Source organism: Gadus macrocephalus, chromosome 18 (genome assembly GCF_031168955.1).
Source record: "Gadus macrocephalus chromosome 18, ASM3116895v1".
Taxonomy (NCBI): domain Eukaryota; kingdom Metazoa; phylum Chordata; class Actinopteri; order Gadiformes; family Gadidae; genus Gadus; species Gadus macrocephalus.
The window spans coordinates 12,417,741-12,439,286 of record NC_082399.1 but is presented as its reverse complement, the minus strand read 5'-3'; the positions used below and the strand labels follow the sequence as shown (position 1 = coordinate 12,439,286).

General features: G+C 46.7%; 3 protein-coding genes across 6 annotated transcripts; 1 reads left to right on the top strand and 2 right to left on the bottom strand.

Moving 5' to 3' along the window:
• On the bottom strand, positions 1-4,580 carry sfxn2 (sideroflexin 2). The gene is made up of 11 exons (XM_060036278.1): positions 4,103-4,580; positions 3,637-3,807; positions 3,451-3,549; positions 2,801-2,876; positions 2,497-2,582; positions 2,191-2,251; positions 1,478-1,544; positions 1,319-1,368; positions 1,144-1,193; positions 989-1,036; positions 1-863 (listed from the first exon to the last, which is right to left on the bottom strand). The coding sequence occupies exons 1-11, from the start codon at positions 4,336-4,338 to the stop codon at positions 764-766; spliced, it is 1,044 nt and encodes a 347-aa protein (XP_059892261.1). The 5' UTR covers positions 4,339-4,580; the 3' UTR covers positions 1-763.
• Positions 4,581-6,018: 1,438 nt separating this feature from the next.
• Positions 6,019-8,950, top strand: LOC132446142 (ADP-ribosylation factor-like protein 3). 3 transcript variants are annotated; one of them, XM_060036286.1, is made up of 6 exons: positions 6,019-6,176; positions 6,728-6,871; positions 7,019-7,135; positions 7,230-7,280; positions 7,427-7,612; positions 7,802-8,950. In XM_060036286.1, the coding sequence occupies exons 1-6, from the start codon at positions 6,174-6,176 to the stop codon at positions 7,847-7,849; spliced, it is 549 nt and encodes a 182-aa protein (XP_059892269.1). In that variant the 5' UTR covers positions 6,019-6,173; the 3' UTR covers positions 7,850-8,950. The 3 variants fall into 3 exon arrangements, 2 of the variants coding, with proteins under 2 accessions (XP_059892269.1, XP_059892268.1); XR_009522782.1 differs by lacking the exon at positions 6,019-6,176 and having other exon boundaries at positions 6,698-6,871; positions 7,802-7,959; positions 7,990-8,950; XM_060036285.1 differs by lacking the exon at positions 6,019-6,176 and having other exon boundaries at positions 6,698-6,871.
• A 1,639-nt stretch (positions 8,951-10,589) lies between these two features.
• On the bottom strand, positions 10,590-20,795 carry trim8b (tripartite motif containing 8b). 2 transcript variants are annotated; one of them, XM_060036271.1, is made up of 6 exons: positions 20,133-20,795; positions 17,924-18,645; positions 14,972-15,067; positions 14,457-14,722; positions 13,977-14,092; positions 10,590-12,830 (listed from the first exon to the last, which is right to left on the bottom strand). In XM_060036271.1, exons 2-6 carry the CDS (start codon positions 18,530-18,532, stop codon positions 12,130-12,132), a joined length of 1,788 nt encoding a protein of 595 aa, XP_059892254.1. In that variant the 5' UTR covers positions 18,533-18,645; positions 20,133-20,795; the 3' UTR covers positions 10,590-12,129. The 2 variants fall into 2 exon arrangements, with proteins under 2 accessions (XP_059892254.1, XP_059892252.1); XM_060036269.1 differs by having other exon boundaries at positions 17,924-20,795.
• Between the last annotated feature and the right edge of the window lie 751 nt (positions 20,796-21,546).

Genomic DNA, 21,546 nt, shown 5'->3' with positions numbered 1-21,546 from the left:
TTTCCAAACATGTTATCAAAGCTTATTAAGTCCACAATAAACAATACCATATTTTTTTTACGATTTGGCGATTTATGTTTGAACAGGCTGATTTAAACCATAAACCAATGCACACAAATTATTGAATTCACAGTAAAATCAGTCGATACTTAATGCATAGCAGCAGCATCACACCGACCACAAAAGAGGCACAGAATTGAAGGGAAATTAATAATCACTGTTTAAAAACACTGACAATGGTGTACGAAGAGCAGTCTGATAGCAGTAGTCCTCTTACAACGGCTCACAGGTAAGGCAAGGCCCTCATTGAGGTAAAAAGCATTAGGAAGGACAAAAATCGCATTGTAAGCGGTTGAACATTATTATTGTTCAAAACGAAACACACCCATGTTGTCATGATGCATCCACGTGTATTGTCCTTTTTAGCCTAATTGTTCCAGCAACGTAGTATGTTGTTCCTGAGGGTATGGTTTATCGTCGGGGCTAACGACATACCACGCATTTTGGATATAGACGAGGGAATGGACAACCCGGTTGGGTCCAAAGTAAGTCAGGTCAGCTGAAGGAGAACTACCAAAAAGGAAAGATGAAATAACAATGCACCTCGAATAGACACACACACGAGAGAGAGGGAGAGGGAGAGGGAGAGGGAGAGAGAGAGAGAAGCCATTTGAAACCGCTACCATCACTACTAAGCACCGTGTACAACAGCATCGTCACTGTCCTGGCATCAAATATCAGAGACACAGTAGTAGCCTCCTCTTCAAAGGCCCTTGTTGAAGTAGACGTGCTGTACACTCTCGCCATAGCGCCCCCTGATGGAGTCTCTCAACTCCGGCTCCAGTTTCGACACCGCCATGGAGCTGGGAGGGGAAAGAAACCAGTAAGAGATAATGTCCTCCAACCAGCGATCCAACTGGCCATCGGTGATGATAAGGCGAGGGCCAAGGGATGGTGCAACGCTTAACATGTGTAACGGGCTAGTTACCAGTTCTGGGGGAACAGGGAGCAGGCGGCCGGGACCATGAACACCAGGCTGCAGGGGACAAACAAACCACTTGGATCAGTCGACACCCCCTTACTTAAACCAAAAAAAAAATAGGACGGTCAAAAAATAACAACTTCCACTTCGTTCCTACTTACAACACGCCCACCAACATCACTTGGAGTGGCCCATGAAGATATGTAATTTTCTATAAAACAAGGAAAGAAAATAGATAATATTTGAATACATATAAATACATCCATACAATGCATACATAAAACATCTATTGGTGTGCATTTCACGAGACGTGGCAGTGTAGGATAAGGTTCTTACCTGCATGAACTTGTACTTCTCTAGCCTCTGCATGATGATTGGAAGAATGACTAAGACGGGGACAAAAGGCAACATAAGACCAAAACGTATACAATGCAAATCAACTAATCGATGATAGATGTACATAAGGATGCAAAAATAATAAAAAAAGGTTCATACTCATGCCAGGCGCTGCCATTGTAATCCTTGACAGGACCACTTGAGAAATGCCCTTAACTGCTGCTTTCTAGAGAGTAAAACAAGAGAGTTGGATCATAAAGCATTATACCGAAAAGAAGAATTATTACCACATCATTGTTTCATACTTTGCTTTTTGGTTAAAATGCTAGAAATCAATACATTTAATACAACGGTAAAATACAAGTTTCTACCAGATTACCAGGCAAAAACAATATGCTCAAAGCTCCTTGGAGTATATTTAAATTTCAGCTGATGATGTTATAGATGAAATTGTGGTTGGTTAATGGGGTATAAGCGGAGTAAACCACTCAGGAGTGTCCCACTATGACCACATCCCCACCCCTTTGAATTTTCCAATATTGGTAGAACCCATGATTTAATGCTTACATCAAATTAAATCATTTTTAGAAAAATATTCAAATAAAATTATATATATATATATATATATATATATATATATATATATATATATATATATAAATAAAATAAAGCTTTGGCTAGATCCAAACTCGTGATCTCCAGCCGCGTCAGTGTTCATCCTAGCAGGTACACCGCTAAAGCTTTAGATAAGCCAATGTCCTAATAGTTTAACCAGTGATCCCCTACCCAGGTGCATGAGGCATAAGCTGGTGGTTACAAGACCTAGACGCTCCCATTTGAAAATAAATACAAACCAAAGCCGGAAGACCTACCTTAGAATGACCAAGCTTGTTGCCGTTCTCGTCTGTGACTGCAATGCCATTCAGGATCTCCCTGAGAGAAGAGACAAATACAAATACAAAAAAGAACCATAAACAAAATAATAATATAAAGTTCAACCGAGATTATTGGTGAATAAAATCATGAATAGCTTAAGTATTTATTTATTTGAACACTCCTCTAACAGACTAACTCCTCTGCCAACATCCACATCTCAGTAACCTTCAATAAAACCAAACCAGATAAACAACTCGGGTCCCGCTCCGTCAACACGGGGGTACCAGAACCGGCTGACTCACTGTTGCCTCATCATGGGGACGTTGACGCAGTTAGCCGAGGCCACAGCTGCGAACGGGACCCAGCGGGCGACCAGGGGCGGGGCTTTCTGTAAGACAACAGCATCGGGTCAGAGGCTCGCGAGGCCTCCATCACAGCCCAGGGTCGGAACACGCACATCCCCCTGTCCGGCTGGGCGAGACGTCATTCCTCCCCACTGATGGGGAATGTGAGTGAGGGCTGGGACTGTGTTGTTGCCTTAGGGCCTGTGCACACAGCAAACGGTCTTCTGGAGGGGGGTTTGAAGGGGAATGGGAGGATTCATACCTTTGTGTAGAGGTTGAGTCCGACGGCCGTAGCCAAGGCTGTGGTGGTGGCGGTTAAATAGGCTACTCCGATCTGGCTGGAATAAAAACAGGAAAATTATAAAAAAGAAATCAAAGCATGACCAATTGAATTAATTTGGAGCCAGACCACATGAACACGTGACAGGACCAATTATAATCAGCTTAACGCAATACTTGGGATGGTTTCCCCTCCCATAGTCGTATAAATAACTGGCTTTGTCTAATTAACAAGGAAAACATTTTCCTAAATCGTTGCAAGCCACAGGTTTTGCAGGTTGTGGAAATATGTGAACGAGAGCACCGGTAAACACAGCGACCTAGTTCTGGGAGAAACTAAGGAGATGCAGACTTAAGGCTTCAACTATTGATCCTAGCTACTGACTCGCTCAGTCAGAGGGGCATAAACCATACATGCACTGAGCTATTCAACATTGCAGAACAGTAGCTTTATAACCATGGCTTGTTCTCCCCATATATAATATTGGGATAAAACATACTTATGGCGATCAGTGACATTGCACTGTGAAATCGACTTGACTATTTACTGAACCACAAGCACTGCTTGGAACCCCCTCAGAGGGCTTTAATCATGTGCCTCGTCCACCGTGTCTCCCCCTGCATGTCTCTCACTTGGACGTGATGGGCGACGCGGCGTTGCGGTTGGTGTAGTTCACCAGGGCATTGAAGGACTGATTCACCCACTGCCAGAACACCACGGCAGGCACCGTCCTGGGAGGGAGACACGAGAGTTAGGAGGACAACGCCAAACAGAACCCCATTGTCTCCGCTGTGTGTGTGCAATGTGTGTGGTTCAACCTGTAGAACTGCAACATGCAGCCGGTGATGGCCATGCCCCCGGGGACCTGGAAGGACATGCGGCCGATGATGTTCATGCGGTCCCCCGTGTCCGGGTGGAAGGCCGAGTCGTAGAGCTTCTTGGCGTAGTGGAGCTGCTCCTCTGGGGTTCCTGGGGGAACAGAGCCCGCCCTGCAGAGGTCCGGATGGGAATCAGAGTCCAGGGATACGAGTTCATACGAAACACATGGTTATGTTTCACAAGCAATATCAACATGTTGCAAGAAAATCAACATATTTTTTTTATTTGATCAACCATACCGGACAAAAAAACAAAAAGGTAGAATCAAAGCACAGACACTATATAAATTAATTGCAGGACCACTAACAACAATGCTTTTACAGGCCACAGAAATGCAACACAACACTGCATGGCATCTACATGATCCCAATATTTTGGGCATAATGTACGATGAGTGAAGATTACCTGCAGCTCTCTACCAACGCTTTGGCCTCGTCCAGGCGCGAATCCGGCAAGAGCGCCGTTGTGAAATCCGTAATGTTAAAAAAGTGCTTCAGTCGCCCTGTGAACGTGGTTAGGTCCCATCGTGGCGCGTCGATGTCAAACGAGCCCCCAGACATGATGGTGCTGTTCTCTTCACCACTGCAAGCTCCAACTGAATTTGGCTTCCCAAATAGCTTCAGTCGACACCTGGAGGACATTATGCAATGTTTTGCTACTAAAATAATGATCAATAAAGGGCAAGGTGCAGACTCTTCCTGTTAACTAAATCCAGACTTCAAGGATCAACTGATTTAGATCAAATCTGTCTTGAAAAATCTGTCCGGATATTCTCATTTTCAACTTATCCATGGGTCTAATTGAACTCTAGGTCAATGACCTAAAGCCTTTGAGATATAAATTAACTATAAATAAACTATTCCAGAGTAAACATGGCCAAGTTTGCCCCTTCGCAACCACTGCTCTTGAGGGGATTTACACGAGAAAACATTGACCTACAACAGCCATTTACCAAAAAGTAATCGCGTAGTTACAAGGCTTAGATTTATGTTTGTTACAATCAAGGTGAATGTTGTCAAGGATCCAATCAACGCATTGTAACTACAGTCTATGATTGTATCATAGTAGTAGCTATTCCCTATCAAACCGCAGGGGCAATCAACAGAACAACACATCAGCCAAAAAGACAGATTGTCAGGAGAGGATGCAATGGCACCTGCAGAACATTCTTAATGTGGGGGATCAGGGGGAATTCTCCCTTAGCAGAAAACTTTTGTGGAAAAACACAATTTATACATTACAATGATTGCACCATTATAGATTAGATTTTCCAATAGGGGGGGGGGGGGCGCGCTTGGAGGCACCCCTGTCCCGAGGTCGATTCGAACCTACGGGGATCAAACCGGCTGCGGCTGGAGCTGTTTGTTTTCAGATGAGGGTCAAGATAGCAGCTGCAGCTGGTAGGAACGGCTGTGTCATATTATAGCATACGATGTATACTATGCTACAGACTGCAATACGAAAAAACAGTTATAAAATGTGGGCCACATGTCAGGGCTGGCATAACGTGGCCTCTCCCTCTGCTTGACAAACTACACATGCAAGTCGTGTTGCAAGCGTTAATCTTTAAAACCATTTTACTTGGAGGACTTGCTTCCTGTCACCTGTACTTCAAAATGCTGCACAGAAATAGCCCCGACTGATCATAACACCAGCCGTGGTGTTGCACACATTAACCCAACGTTAACAAAGCCTTCAAAAAGTTTGTTCGAATACGCTGTCTTCTTAACAAGTCTACGGTCTGTTTCCTTGGTATATGTGTAGGCTGCTAACGTCAGCCAGTCGGACCACATAGGGTGATGCAACTGCTACTCCCATTACTGGGATGTGTTTGCCAGAGAGAATCGACATTTCAGCTGTATGTCACGCCGGTAAAATGAACTGTGGTATAATCTGTAACTCCAAAAATAGTCTACATACCTCTCCGAGTCCTCTTAAACGCGTGATACAAAATAACCTGAAAAAACAATCTATGGGTCTTGTATCATTGTCTTGTATGCGCACGTGGCGAACTGTCGTCCAATCAGAATCCGGGGCAGTTCCCAGTCGAAGATCTATGCAGTTCATCCAGTTTACAGTCAAGTGCATAATAATTCTTGATTAATGATGTAATAATTATGAATTCCCGACAATAAGACAAGCATTAACACACTGTTTTGTACATATAAAATGATGTGCAGGAATGACGACATATCTATAATTACTAATGCTGTAAAAAATGATATTCATACAGTGCATTCAGACAATATATGTATGATAGATGTATGTGTAAACAACAAACCAAAACATCAAACTAGCATCTAAGCTGAAGCGGCAGTGTAGCGGGCTGCAGCCATTGTTGCCAGATTGGGCGGGAAATCTGTCCCAATCTGGCAACACTGCCCCGGCGGACGACGGAGGCGCGCGGCGTTCTGAGCGTGGTACGTCATCCCCCCTAGTAACCCTCGGCAGCGTCTTGGGGAGATAAGGCAACAAGATGGTGAGTTTCATTTATTGTGATATTTGGATATTCCTTTTGAAATAATTACTCCGGTATGTGTCGACTTGACAACAGTATGAACAAGTTGATTTCGCTTGGTCCCTCTGGACGTCCTCGTCCCGGCGTCTTTAGGATAAATACAGATTTTTCCTGCAAACGCCTTCTCCTGTTGCTCCGTTCATTTATCACGGGAGATTAGCCTAGCCCGTTAGCGGACGAGCTATCTGTAAGTCCCGATCTGTTGTGTACCAGCCACCCCCACTTGATCTCGAATATCACAATAGCATATATTTTCTAATTTAACCAGTCAGACACAAGATCCACTATTGTAAGCCTGCTTGTCTGTGCTTTTGGATTTAAGTGTGGTAGCGCATCCTTTAACTAGGAAAGGATGGACATTGGCCTGTGATGTTGGTGGAAGGGATACCGCTCCACAGTCACTCTAAGGCATTTTACAACCACAATGCCTGCCCCTGTTCGATGGCAAGTAGTATCTGATGGTGGATTCGGCTCAGCTTACTGATTTATTCCTCCCGATGGCTTCGTTGCAGGGATTGCTGTCGATTTTGCGCAAACTGAAGAGCACGCCAGACCAGGAGGTTCGGATCCTCTTACTGGGTCTGGATAATGGAGGGAAGACGACCCTGCTCAAGCAGCTAGCGTCCGAGGACATCAGCCACATCACACCCACACAGGTATAAAACCATTTATAATCTCGTTTTGGCAACTACGATGCCAATGTAAGTACTAACAATCAACACTCGTCCCATAATGTGTTTCTGTTGATCTTCCGGACATGTGCAAGGGGAACAAGCTCTTCTTTGTTATTTGAAACAATTCAGGGTTTCAACATAAAGAGCGTGCAGTCTCAAGGTTTTAAGCTGAATGTTTGGGACATCGGCGGCCAGAGGAAGATCAGACCTTACTGGAGAAACTACTTTGAGAACACTGATGTCCTAGTGAGTACTTTTTATTCTAAGATACAGGCCCTGTGTTTGCTACATGCCGACTGGCCAGGCTACCATGTTTAAGCAACCCACCATTGTGTTTCAGATTTATGTCATCGACAGTGCTGACAGAAAGAGATTTGAGGAAACGGGGCAGGTATTTCAACTATTATTTCTCCTACGAATATTGCTAGACACCTTCCAGCAATGCTCTACTATAAATCTGTTTCTTTTAAGGCAGTACGTAGAGTCCCTTCCTACCACAAATGTGTGTGCGTGTGTTCTGTTCTGCGCGTGCTACAGGAGCTGGCCGAGCTGCTGGATGAGGAGAAGCTGAATGGCGTTCCCGTGCTGATCTTCGCCAACAAGCAGGACCTGCTGACCGCCGCCCCGGCGTCGGAGATCGCCGAGGGCCTCAACCTGCACACCATCCGGGACCGCGTGTGGCAGATCCAGTCCTGCTCGGCCCTCACTGGGGAGGGGATCCAGGTGAGTCCCCCTGTGTCCGACCAGGCAGACTCATCGAAACGTGCCCTTCTAGTCTCTCCATTAGCTGTGTCCACCTAGCGGCCATCTTGGTCCTACAGCGTAGAACCGAGATGGCCGCAAGGAGAATGCAGCCAGTGTAACCATTTCACCATGACAACTCTTGCCACTCTTCTCTACTTTCATTTTTAGGAAGGAATGAACTGGGTCTGCAAGAGCGTCAATGCTAAGAAAAAGTAGCTCTGATTTCTACAGAGCAGGACTGGAAGGGAAATGTACACATACACACACACAACCTGCACCCTCCTGATATGTTGCTTTGAATGTACACACACACACACACACACACACACACACACACACACACACACACACACACATACACACACACGGCGATATTCCAACATGGACTTGAAGAGGATTAAACCATCCTACATCTTTGTTTTGCTTACACTTATTAACCTCAGAGAAGCTTTGTTTGTCCCTAAACTAAAAAAAAGGAAATGTTTCGGTTTTTATTTTAAGGAAAAAACACTGCTCTTGCCAGCTGAATCCGAGCCATTCCCATCTCTTTCCTTCACTTCCTAGGAACCCCAACATTTCAGGAATTGCCTGATTGATCACTGAAACTACAATGTTTTGAATTTAAAGGGTACCCCCTGAGGAACAACTACTTTCCCCTTTTTGTTGATGTATCTCTTGGGGCTGATGGATGAGTGTCTTTCCACTTTAAGATGGCTCTGTCTTTTTATACCATTCCATGTCTGTTTGCTTTTCTTGCAATGGCTCTGCTTGAAGTGAGGTATATTTTTGTAATTCTTTATTTATGATCATGTAGGATGCATACAAAGCCTAAACATCTACTCTGGTGTGTGTGGGATTTTAAGAACAAGAAATGCTTTTTACTAGGTTGAACTTCCCCTTTAAAGGTTGATACATCTTCATGTATGTTGGAAAAATAACTAAGAATTTTGAAGATAAATGGTTAAGAGACGCTAAACTTTTTGTGACGATCAATTGTAAATAACTCGGCCCTGTTTTCATTTGTAAAGTTATGCACTTGTTGTAGAATATACGTTACGTAGCTGGGTTTGTAGGCTTTAATGTTGACATATCTAATGTGGCAGATTTGTAACAGATTTACGCAAGTAATAATGTATAACTTTGATAACTTTGTGCAGTTCTCTCTTTCTGTTGATGGAAGTCATTCTTGGTCATTTCTTTTGGAAATTCCTGAATGATATCTGTAAAAGATCGAAGGTACGGGGATAAAAAAATAAAGTTTGACATGGAGAAGGATGTTTCCAGAAAATGAATCGGTTTAGTTTCAAAACAATAAAATCCGTGATCCGTGTTGAGCATTTTCTCAGTTATTGGCCTTTTGCTGCTAAACTACAGACACACTTGGCAGGTATCAGCTTGCTGTGACACGTGTCACAGCGTTTTGAAGAGGCCTCTGCAAGAGACGGAGCTCAACAATGATAATATAGGATCCAATTCTACCATCAGTGATAGTCCTCTATTTTATATAGCGTTAACTCAAATTACATGTCTTGAAAAGACTGCAATGATTCCAATTATTGTTATTCTCATATGAGCCCATGCCTAGGACACCAGAACTAAAAAGTTACAATGCTAGTGTCTTCACACAATCCTTGGTCTTAAAAGTTTATTTCAGTGTTGTGTATTGATCACAATTTTGAACTCGAAAGATGGGTCTCTGACCTTTTCTCTCTCATCCATGCTCTCTCATCAGTGTTGCCTCAAAAGTTGAAAAATTCAAAGGCTGTGTCAAATACGTCTACAAGTATCCCTAGCTATGTTACAAACTCATGTCATGACTAGACCCAAGAAGGCTCTGAATAATTAAGAAAGAAACCTGGTCCATTCTTTCAGCGAAGTCCATTTCTCCTTTGGTTTACCTAATTGTTCTAGAGGGCATTCCATCGCACAATATTTACTTTGATCTCAAATTATTTCATAGCTGCCCACCGTCAATTTCAGGGTGGTTGACAGCGATCCATCAGAAGGCCGAAAGCTCTGTCTCCATCTGCTGGCCTCCTTACATCCATGGAGCCATGCCAAAAGTGGCAACGCTTTGAGGATAATGGAAAAAATAAAAATATATTCTTTAAAGGGCCCGCATGGGTTCAAAAATATCAAACAGTCCATTTGGCAGGATTTGTTCAGCCTTTCATGTACAGGCGCCTGATGAATCCTTTGAAGCCGAACACAAAGTTTTGCGGTTGTTTTATCAGTGAATAAAAAAAGGCGTTCTCCCTTCTGTGTGCGGGAGTGTGCGCGTGACTTAACGAGCCAGCCAGTGTGATGCATGATCATTCAATTGTAGGCGAAAGGAATACTGGTTTAATGACGACAATGCAGCTGTTTAGCAGCTGTGTCAGACTTTACATAAGTTATAGGGCGAAGAGGTGTGTGTGATATAAAACTATTCCTGTAATTCATGATGAACCTATCTATGACACCAGAGTTCCTGTTCTCTACCGAGACTTGCTGACAAGAGATTTGAAGAGCCAAGACATCTGCAGCCCTAGCAGCTCTACACAACAGAATGTTTGGAGGCTACAGCTTCAACAGGATATTTCATGTGACCCATGAAACATTCTGATGTGTCGATCTTTACATCAAGCATCCCGAGGGCAATTGAATGTAGGTCATGGTCTGCCAATTTTCAAGAAGCAGATTTAACGGTGACAGAAAAAAATATATACATGCTAATCTAATCAGTTTGAGGTCACCATGAAAATTAAAATGAAACCCGTGGAATGACAACTCAAACGAAGACCTTTCCTCTCAGCCGTGCTGTCGTTCTACAGTCCCCCACAGACACCTTCTCATTGGCCACACTCGCACTGGGCAGGACAGGGACATAAAGAGGGCGTGACTATGTAGCTGTACACTCGTAGTTATATCGGGGCAATACAAACCTGCTGGGGGAGATAATAAAAGAGAAACACACTTGAATTGGTTGATTTATTTGGATCCCTCCTCCAAAGGACATGTCTAATTTCTTTCCATTTCACAAAATATTTACAAAAAAGATACTTTTCTGTTGGCTGACTGTTCACAACCCAGTTTTGTTTTAGGATGCATCCTTTCAAGCAGCGGAGTCTCCTTCTTTAGAAAAAGTTCCCCGAAAAAATCGTTCTACCCTTCGCACATTTTTTTTTTAAAACTCCATACAATTTGCCATCATTATTTTTCTGAGTGCTTGTAAAAAAATCAGCTTACAGCTGCAAACAGGAAGCCAGGACCTAGTGTGCTTGTTGAGAGGAAGTGACATCTTTGCCCTGCAGCAAGTACAATTAAAGCATCGTCAATCACCCCAGATGCTTTTGTCGATTAGTTTGGTCTGTCCAGCCTCCGAGTCTCTTGCCTCGACTGTCTCTACTGGTCGAAGAGTCACAAGACACAAGATGACGGAACCTACGAATGTAGCAAATAACACAAAATTGTATAATGACTACTCAATGGAGACCGGTTCCTTCAGACACAGAACTTTAGTCCTAGGAGGAAGCCTTGTACCAGACCGGGGGATTAGATCCTCTCTCCCTTGCGAAGGCGAGAGCCAGGAACGGGGACCGAATCGGGACGAGTCAGCGGTCTGCCAGCCCCTCGGACGCAGCTCCGATGTCCTCTTGTGGGTTTTGCATCAGTAACCCAGGCATACCAAGGTGTGACCAAGTGCATTGTGGGCGTTCCGTACAGTGGGGGAACGTGGAAGAGCGGTTTATGTTGGAGCCGTGCGGTACATCCCTGAACTCACCGAACGGAGGGCATAAGTGCAGCAATGGGAGACAAACTGAAGCCAACGGAACGACGGGTGTGCTCGACTTATCGTCTCCTGCAGGATCTATTGAACGTAGTCCGCGGACAGTACAGAACACGAAAACATAAGGCGGTCAACCCCAGGACGACTGGTGAGGAGAGAAGGGTGGGGGGGGGGGGATTCTGAAGAACAATATATTAAGGGATTGGATCACAGATGCAGAAAGGGGCTGAATCAGCGCTACGCGGCATCCCCCTCATCAGCTCTCGGCCTCGTTATTTGCTAAAGGGAAGCTTCACCGCGGCAGGGCTCCGCCGGCCCGTGTCCAAAACCATTGTGTGGCGCTGTGTCTGAAAATGTCATGTCGAGCCAGAGTCTAACCGGGAGGATGCTGTGAGCCGTTGAGAGCCCACACTCTATGTAGGATACGCTACCAGAGCCAAAGACAGAGGCAAAGAAAGAACAAACAAGAAAATCAAATCATTCAAAGATAGACCCTGCCCCCGATATTGTGTTCATGTGCTACGTGTGTGTGTGTGTGTGTCTGTGTGTGTGTGTGTGTGTGTGTGTGTGTGTGTGTACAGAAACAAGTGTGTAGATCTAAATGCTTTATTTGAGTGACGTGTTTACTATCCAGTCAATAGAACAAGGTATGTTTGCCTCTATTACTACGTGTGTGTGTGTGTGTGTGTGTGTGTGTGTGTGTGTGTGTACTTGGTGTGGGTCTATGTTAACTGGTGACATAGTGCTTTGCAGAGGGCTGTCCATAGAGCCCGTAGAAGTCTGCGTGTCTGTGCGTCTGTGAGGCGTCTATCCAGTCCCTCACTGCCAAACCCTGCATGGACGGACCCCCAGAGGCCAGGCCCGGTGGAGGAGGGTAATCCTGGGCACTGACCCAGGGGAAGGAGCCTGAGCGTGGGTAGGGAGGATGGCTGCGGTGGCCTGACACGGACGGGACCCCGGAGCAGTAGCAGTTATCCATTGTGCACACCAGGATCTTACGGCTGCCGTACTGCGGAAGCACGGCCTGCTGGGAGGAATGGGAGGAGCTACTGCCACCAGGCGGGAAGTGGGAGGCGCCAAACACAGAGCCGGAATGGTGGTTGGTCAGTGAGCTGCTCCCACTTCCTGTTCCGCTGCTCTCGCTGATGTGGGGGGGGCCACAGGGGCCTAGAGGCTGCTGATTGGTAGACTGGCCCTCTCCTGATGTAGAGCTGGAGCCCAGGTAGGGCTGCTTGCTCAGTGACGAAGAGGAGGAAGAGGAGGCGGAGGAGGAGTCTTTGAATCCAGCGGTGTTGGCTTTCCCAGTGTTCCCGTTTCCGTCCGGGAAAGCAGTGGAGTGTTTCCGCTTCTCCGCCCCACAGGCGGAGCTCTGGCCGCTAGGATACGCAGGGACTGACTGCAGGAAGGTGGAGGATAGGGTGAGGGGAGCTGGGGATGGAGGAGTGGTTGGAGACGGGAGGAGAGGAGAGGAAAGAAAGAGATAAGATATCTGCTGGCTTGACGGATTGCTGTCAGGCGTCTAAATCAGCAAACACATGTTAACAGGAATCCTGTGGGAAACCCATTGGAAAAGTAAACAACCATCCTGTTGGGGAGAGAACCAAGGTTCCTATCCACAGATTGTCTAGCAGGATTCTGGAGAAAGGACAGCGTTATCGAGCAAATTGCTTCAGTATTGAGTTTATTGGCTTCTTCCACTATAATTTATGTTAGCTACAAATGGTTTCCTTATGATGTGTGACGGCTGAAGATGATCGCCTCCTATCTATATCCTGTTGGCAGTCTTAGTTTAATGGTAACCAGCTGCGGCCAACATCATATTCATTACAAAGAAATGTTACCGGCCCAAAGCCTTTCAAACGCTGGTATGGTTCGGCTGGCTTCATATGTATATACGTGTACTGTCTGCGTTGTTATTAACGAAACACTAGGCTTGGTATGTGAACTGTATGTTTTTACTAAGGCTCAAACATGTACATGCCATTGCTGTAAAAAAATCGTATTTATCTCTAGGCATGTAATCATCCCACTGCTCTTAAGATACTACTATGTCTTATTAGCTGCTTATGCACAGGCACAAAGAGACTACTAGCCAACGAACATGAGCTATGGTTCCTTAAACTAAGCTGGCTACTGGGTTAAGCAAAAAAGCTGAGCCCCCCATAGACTTAGATTGTTTTCCCTGCAGGGCTGCAGGGAAAACAAGGAAGGAGCCGGAAGAGAGCGACCGTCCAAGTGCATCAACATACCAAGACAGGCATCAATGCACCCTGAACTGCGCATTTTGAAAAACAACATTCTTCGAATTGAACACTTGCTTGCTTGTCTTCCATTATATCCCAGCTAGAGGCTCCAGAAAGAAGGCCGATACTGAACTCGAAGCAGAAGCCTTTTACAAAATAATGGTGTCCACTGTCTAGACACTAGAATCATGCTAGAAAATCAGTGAATAGGCCCTTTGGTCCACAACATGAAGGTACTTACCCTTTAAGGAAAGTGGAGAGGCCTTTCTATTCTAGGATGGTTACGAGTACGTCGTAATAGATTTGGTAATAGAAGAGAATATTCTTTTACCTTCCAGCGTTCTTCTCAAGCTTTTCTCTCTCTTCAGGAGCTCCGAGAGGAAGAGCTTAGAGTTCAGACTGCCCACTTTGTAAGGAGAGAGCGCGCTGCCCACCGAGGCCTGAGACCTGCAGACACACGCAGGGGGGGGAAACAAACTTCCACTTAACCTCCAGATACCAACCCAAGAGCATGGGGCCATCCATACTACTTTTGTAGACGTGGATGTCTCTGAAACACGCACGCACGCACGCACACACACACACACACACACACACACACACACACACACACACACACACACACACACACACACACACACACACACACACACACACACACACACACACACACACACACACACACACACACACACACACACACACACACACACACACACACACACACACACACACACACACACACACACACACACACACACACACACACACACACACACACACACACACACACACACACACACACACGTACCTGTCCATGAGGATCCTGATGGGCTTGGTGTTCTTCATGAAGCTCAGCTCCTCCGCCTTGTTGAAGGCGGTCTGGACCGAGCTGAGCAGCTTCTGAGCCTCGTGCCGCTGCTCCCCCAGGGCCAGCACCTGGGCCGTGTTCTCCTGGAGGAAGCGGGACTGGGCCCGGTCCAGAGCCTCCAGAGTGCGGCCCAGGTCTTCCTCCAGCAGCTGATGCATCCGCTGGTACTGCACCCGCGCCTCCTCCTTCAGCTCACACACCCGGTCCTGGAGGGGAGAGGGGACGCACAGACAGACACAGACACACACTTAGCTATGCACATAACGTAACAGGATCCAGTAATTTTGCTGTATTGTGTCGAATCACATTTACACTAATACGTGTGTGTGTGTGTGTGTGTGTGTCCATGTGCGAATTGTTGAGTGCGTGTGTCCGTGTGTGTGTGCGTATTGTTGCGTGTGCGTGTGTCCGTGTGCGTGCTCATGTCCGTGTCGTTGTGCGCACGTCACACCTACCTCCACCACACACTTGTCCGAGTCCAGTTTGCACAGTTGCTCCTCGATGTCCTGCACCCTCTCCTCCACTCGCTCCTGCTGCCTCAGCAGGTTTTGCTATGAGAAGGAAAGGAAGAGAAAGAGAAAGGAAGAACTGAGTCTCCATCCGGCGCTCTGTGAGTCGGGCTGAGGGGAGGGGAGGGGGGTCTGCGCTGCCATGGCAACCAACAGCTATTTCGTGTTTGCATGGGTGAGTGAGGAATAATGGGAAAGGGACGGTGGGAGTGAAAAGAGGGAGGGCGTAGAGATAGAGATAAATGAGCATAAAGAACCTGGGATCCTCCCAGCATTGCCCTCTCACCCCCTCGGTGGACCCTCGAAGCTGCCCTCCTGCACCCCAGCCACACACACAGGTCCCCGCGGCTGTGTGTGTGGCTGTGTGTGTGCGTGCGTGCGTGCGTGCGTGCGTGCGTGCGTGTGTGTGTGTGTGCGTGCGTGGGGGACCTGCGAGCCATGACAGTGTTGTGACAACAGCCTGCGTTATTTCTGGGACGGTGTCAACGATAGCAGACGCCGGCTCCAACCAAGCCAGTTCATCCCAGAGCCTCAGCCATGGGACCAGGAGAGGGGAGAGAGGGGAGGACAAATGCCACCACCCTGGGCCTCACACTGAGCCGGGGCTACGGGGCTGGAATTCCCTGACCTAAATTTGGCTTGCCATCAGAGTTTATATGTATTTTAATAGTGTACGTGAGATTTAACTTCCCCATGCTCAATAAACTATACTTAGACTGGGCGTGGGAAGGTTCAGGTGAGGGACTGTACACTTCTGATCCAAACGACCCCACCATAGTTTGTAAGGGATTAGTCAGGAACAGAACGGTTCTGTCTGATCATGTCTCCCTTGGTAGTTCTTTCAGCGAGGAGACCTACAGGTCTGTAGCCCCGGACTACGTGCACGGCTGCACCGTCCCACACACATAAACACGTGCACGGGCATGCGTGCACTCCCACAGGAACGCACACAAAAGGCCAGCACACGCACACATAGAGCAGTGCTAGCAGATTGGCTTCTTCTCAGCACGGTGTCTGTGACCTGATTGTGCTGATTGATAGATTAAGGTTCACAATAATAACAGCAAAGGAGGAGTTTGCTAGGGCAGGGAGTAACGCAAGGCAGGAAGAGGGAGGGAGCGTGCGTGCGTGCGAGACAAAGCTGGGGTGTGCTGGGGTTGTGCATTTGAGTGGTGGTTGGGGTGTGTGTGTGTGTGTGTGTGTGTGTGTTTGAGTGTGTGTATGCAGGTTTTGTTCTGCTCAGGCTCAGCGGAGCAGATAGCGGTGCTGTGGGGCAGGACGGCGGTCCGCTGGGGAGGGCTGGGGTGCTGGGGAGAGGGGGAGTCAGGGGGGTGACCGGGGTGACCGGGGTGAACCCGGCAGTGGGGAGGCTGGAGGATTGGGGTCGCAGGGGTGGCGCCTCTGAGGGTGAAGAGAGGTGGGTGATCTTGGTGTGTTGGGGGTGGGGGGAGGAAGGGGAGGTGGGAGGGTCCCATTGTCCCCCTGATACCTTGCATGCAGAGCAGGGTGGGGGAGAGCGGAGAAGAGGCGGACAGAACCAGGAAGACAACAACCAGGCCGACCACCGGAGGCTGGCCAGATATCGCAGAAAGAGCAACTGCGGCGGGGAATGGTTGATACCAGGGCCATGCATTCAGACAGGTCCTAACCTGTGGCTGTTTAATCAGCCCCCCCCTCCCGACACAAGTAGACTATAAAAAAATCTGTCTACTTGAAAAATAACCTACCACCTCTTTATCGCCAACACCCAACTCTGGGTGCTGTACAATGTGACTCACAACCAGGGCCTTCTCAGCTCACACCAACCACAACCTGAACCCCTAGCACCCAAGACGTCACTCCCACATCTGGAACATAGAGAAGAGCCACACCGCTGTGGAACTGGCCTTTGTGTCCGCCCAACTACAGGATGTGGGGTCGAAACCCAGAAGAATTGAGGAGTATAGATGACAACAGCCCATGGGTGAAGGCAGAATAGAGAATTGCTGTAATTTTCATTCACCCCCGCCCCCCTCCCTTTCTGAAGAAGCCCCACTCCATATCCTCCTCCAGCACAACACCCCCCCACCCCAAACCCCCCCCTCCCCCCCTCACGGCTGGCGATCCCAGGCTAGGATGCACCTGTGCTGGGGAGATAAGGCAGCCTGAGAGCCTCTCATTGTTCCCTCCCCAGCCGTATTGTTTGTCATTCCGCAAGATGAGAATGGCTTTAGAATGGATCACAAATGAAAAATGCACTGCCTTAAAAAGATAGACATGGAGGCCGTGAAAAAATACACTCAAATTGTAATACTTTCACAAATTGGGTGATTGGGTTTTAGAATAAACCAACTACTGTGATGGAATTGCCAGTGGGAAGCTTAATTTGGTTTGGCATAGATTTATGTGCAGCATGTGAATTTCATTAGTAGTATAGCATGCAGTAGATCTGTGCACTATCAAAAAAACATCAAACAGCTGCTTCGCCGTGGTTGCCTGCTTGATCAAAATGTAGTTGAATACAGAAGGAGATGAGAATGTTTACCGCTGAACCGACCTGTGGTGTTCTACAGAGATGACTCAATCAAACATTTGGTGTCGTTGACCCAATTGCATCCTTGATTAACGATCAACAACCCCCCCCCCCCCCCCCCTTAAATACTAGGTTCACCGCATACAGATTGAGATTATATCTCAAAGTCTTCAATCCTACAATGCGACACAGGCCAGATTACAATATCGAATGCCATGATGTGTGATCCTGTTGGTGTTTCAATAACTGTGTGTACATGCGTTAGTGTGAGTAGATGAGTAGATGAGTAGATGACTAGTAGATGACTCGCGGTGTGACGGGCCAGCTGTGGTGACGGCCTGTGTGGGATCCCGCCCGCGTCGGAGCGCGTGTCACGCGGCCCTTACCCGTATGTCGTTGCGCCGCAGCTCCACGTCGGTGACGGCGTGCCCGTGGCTGGGGTGGCAGCGGGCGAAGCAGCAGTACTGGCACACGGCGGTCTGCTCCGCCTCACAGTGGTACAGACGGTACTCATCGTGCTGGGGGCAGGTCCAGGACCTCACGGCCTCGGCCTCCACCAGCAGGTGGCCCAGGGCCGAGCAGGGCTGCTGCAGGTGGGTCTGGACGTGGGACTGGCAGCAGGGGGCGTTGCAGCGCAGGCACACCTTGACGGCGGGGAGCGGGGGTCCGCGGCGGCACAGGATGCACTGCAGCGGCGGCGCGGCGGGCTTCTCCACGCTCAGCGCGTTGTACTTCTCCACGATGTTGGACAGCTTGTGGTTCTTCTCCAGGCTGGGCTTCTGGGAGTACGCGTGGTTGCACTCGGGGCAGCGGGCCAGCAGGGAGTCCTTGGCCCAGGCCTCACTGATGCAGCCCCGGCAGAAGTTGTGCTTGCAGGGCAGCTGGATGGGGTCTGAGAAGACGTGCAGGCAGATGGGGCATATCAGCTCCTCCTCGAAACAGTTCCTCCACGTCTCAGCCATGTCGGACGCCATCGCGGAGGTGTGTGCAGGCATACACCGGGTTCTGTCGCCTCCTTCTGAGCCTCGGCTGGGGACAGTCTTTTGTGTCGTTGATATGAATGTGATATAGAAAATTAGGGGTCCGGAACTCTTGACGTTTCTTGACACTGAACGGTAGGGTAAAAAAAAAAATAAGGAAGGAATTTCTGTGATTCTCAAGATCAGTTCTTCTTTTCTGGTTCCTCTGACAACGTCGGTCCACAGAATTCAAAAATATACTATTGGTGAGATAAATCTCCCTGACAGATGATCTGCTTATTGCTGGAACGTGAAGGCAAATTCTATAAAAGCAGAAGGCCTCAGGCAACGATGACTACAGCATTGTGATTACCACACTCTGATGAGGGTGATGCAGATTTACAGTAAAGGGTGCTTTTCTTTCTAAATCAAAGACACGGGGCCTATACTTTCGTTTGAGCTTCTCTGTGTTAGCATACAGGAAGCAGCTATGACATTGTTGTGATCTAAAAAAAATGAAACAAGGCAAAGCGTACCACCACGTCACGTTGTAATATCTATAGATTACCACATCAATAACGTATGAAATTATCTCTATCGAGCAAAAACACCTGATCCCTGTCAACGTCGGTTCTTCGCTTTTGGGTTCAAATTAGCTTTCCTGAATTCTTCGTTTGGTTTTGATTGATTATCCGATAGATTCACACACGGAACAAAACCAAAACACTACCGCTGCGTTCTCTCCACACGGTCCAAACAAATATATATATACGGAACTGAGGGCTATCAGTATCCCGACCTTATTTGTACGTTTTAAATAATTACCATGCAAATAATGGTTATTAACAGTGAATAGTAAATACGACAATCTGGAGAGTCTGGATCGTCCGAATTACAATAAAAACTAAACGTCAAGGCTTTTAGTCAGTCGCGTGTTATAACATAACATACTATTATACAGATGAAATACACGTGAGGCTTATCTCCTGCCCCTCCACACCGCGCTACGTTGCAGAGGACTTTGACACAATAGCGACATAAAACTGACTATTCTGTTTGATGAATAATAACGCCTGCTATGTGGCACGAGCGAGGCTCGCATATCGCTACACAAGGCCTCAGCTTTTCTTACAATAGTCAGTTTTCTGTCGATAATAACGCGCTTTTACAATCGCTGGGGTAGAAAACATACACCGGGCTTAATTTAAAGGATATGTACTGCATAGTTAATCGTTTCATAGCCAATTCGGGTTCACGCGCACAAAACAAAGGGTTTTAGAATCCACTGGAATGTCGACTCCTGTCGCGAGCCTCTGGTTTTCACCGACACATCTATCAAATATCTATCCACCCAAACGTTATATTTTGCCCTTTTCTACGTGGGTCGTTTCTTATTTTACATTTCAGACATGGTTAGGGTAGCCTTTGGCCTACAACCTTAAAATTCACTTCCTTAGCTTGATTAGATCGTGCAATTATCTCAGACGTCACCTCGCCGTTTTCCACGAAGCACAGATAAATAACCACTGTAATATGAATGTATATGCATCCATTTGCATTATTACTAACCTATAGCGTAATTGTTCATTCTAGCAATCATTAATACACACAATTGATATAAATATAAAAAATATACCCTTCTAATCTTAAAGGGGACGTCGCTATCCTGTCCTTGTTAAGGGTAGCTGTCATCAGCCATCTTGCAATCCTCATTAAAAAAAGAGATATTCGCTCTGGAAAGACGAAAGGCTGGTCCAAAAAAGCGTTTCGTTGGCTGACCTATACGGGAACATAAACGTAAGACTCCGTTGTTATAAATAACGCATTTTCAACGTATAAGTCCGAAGGTATAGGCCAGATGTGACCATTTAAGAGGCATAGTCTCGACCTTCTTTCCTAGAGACGAGGCCCCTTCAATAGTAGGCTACATAAATCCAATACGCCTTTGAATAATTATTTGTGTTTTCTCTCCCCCTTCTTTCTCTCGGGCAGGCTTTGGGGAGAGGAGGAATGCAGGCAAGCTGGACTAGTCTCAGTAACAGCAGCTCCCCCACCTTCCGGATCAACGCTCAGACTGTCACGTGACCTGTCACACAACCGATGTGTGTCACGTTTTTTACCGGGAGGAGTTAAGAGAAACGAAGTGCGTTTGTATGCATGTGTGTGCGCGCGCGTGTATGCATAAGTGTGTTTGTGTTAACGCGTGCGTGTGTGTTGTGTGTGTGTGTGTGTGTGTGTGTGTGTGTGTGTGTGTGTGTGTGTGTGTGTGTGTGTGTGTGTGTGTGTGCGTGTGTGCGTGTGTGTGTGTGCGTGTGTGTGTGTGTGTGTGTGCGTGCGTGCGCGCGCTTGTGTGTGTGTGTGTGTGTGTGTGTGTGTGTGTGTGTGTGTGTGTGTGTGTGTGTTGGGGGGGGGGGCGTGTGTGAAAGAGATGTAGAGAGCCATACTGAGTCTAATGCGTTTGTTAAAATCTGGAAAGTTCAATTTTATTATAAACGGCATTTCATATAAAAGCAATATTTCTCTATTCCGTTTTCCCAAACCTAATTAATAGATTTCCGAGAAACGCCTAGGCCGATTAACTACTTTTTTTTAAAAAAAGGAAAATTTCAATCGGAGAATACATTTTTCCAAAGTCGACATCTTAAATATTTCGGACATATGGACATAAAATACAAATAATGTTATCAAAATATCACACACTATTTTAGGTATTTGGCCTATATCATAATGTTTACTTCAGATATGTTTACACTGTTTTCAGAACTCCTTTTGTGTTAGAATATATTTTTGTAATTTCACGGTCTCGATAGCGCGCTGAAGCAGCTCAAACAGTTGCTCCACCTCTGTACTTTACATACAACAACTATGCTCTACACGCGTTTATTAATGAACAGGGGCAAAGTCGATAAAGTACTTGAAAGACATTCGTTACGCTAATCCCGGTCAAAGACCTATTGTAATCACTTAAGTAACTAGCACATCATTTGATGTCAGCAACTAGTTACCCACTTCATTTGTATATACTTTTATTTTAACTATTAGTTACAATA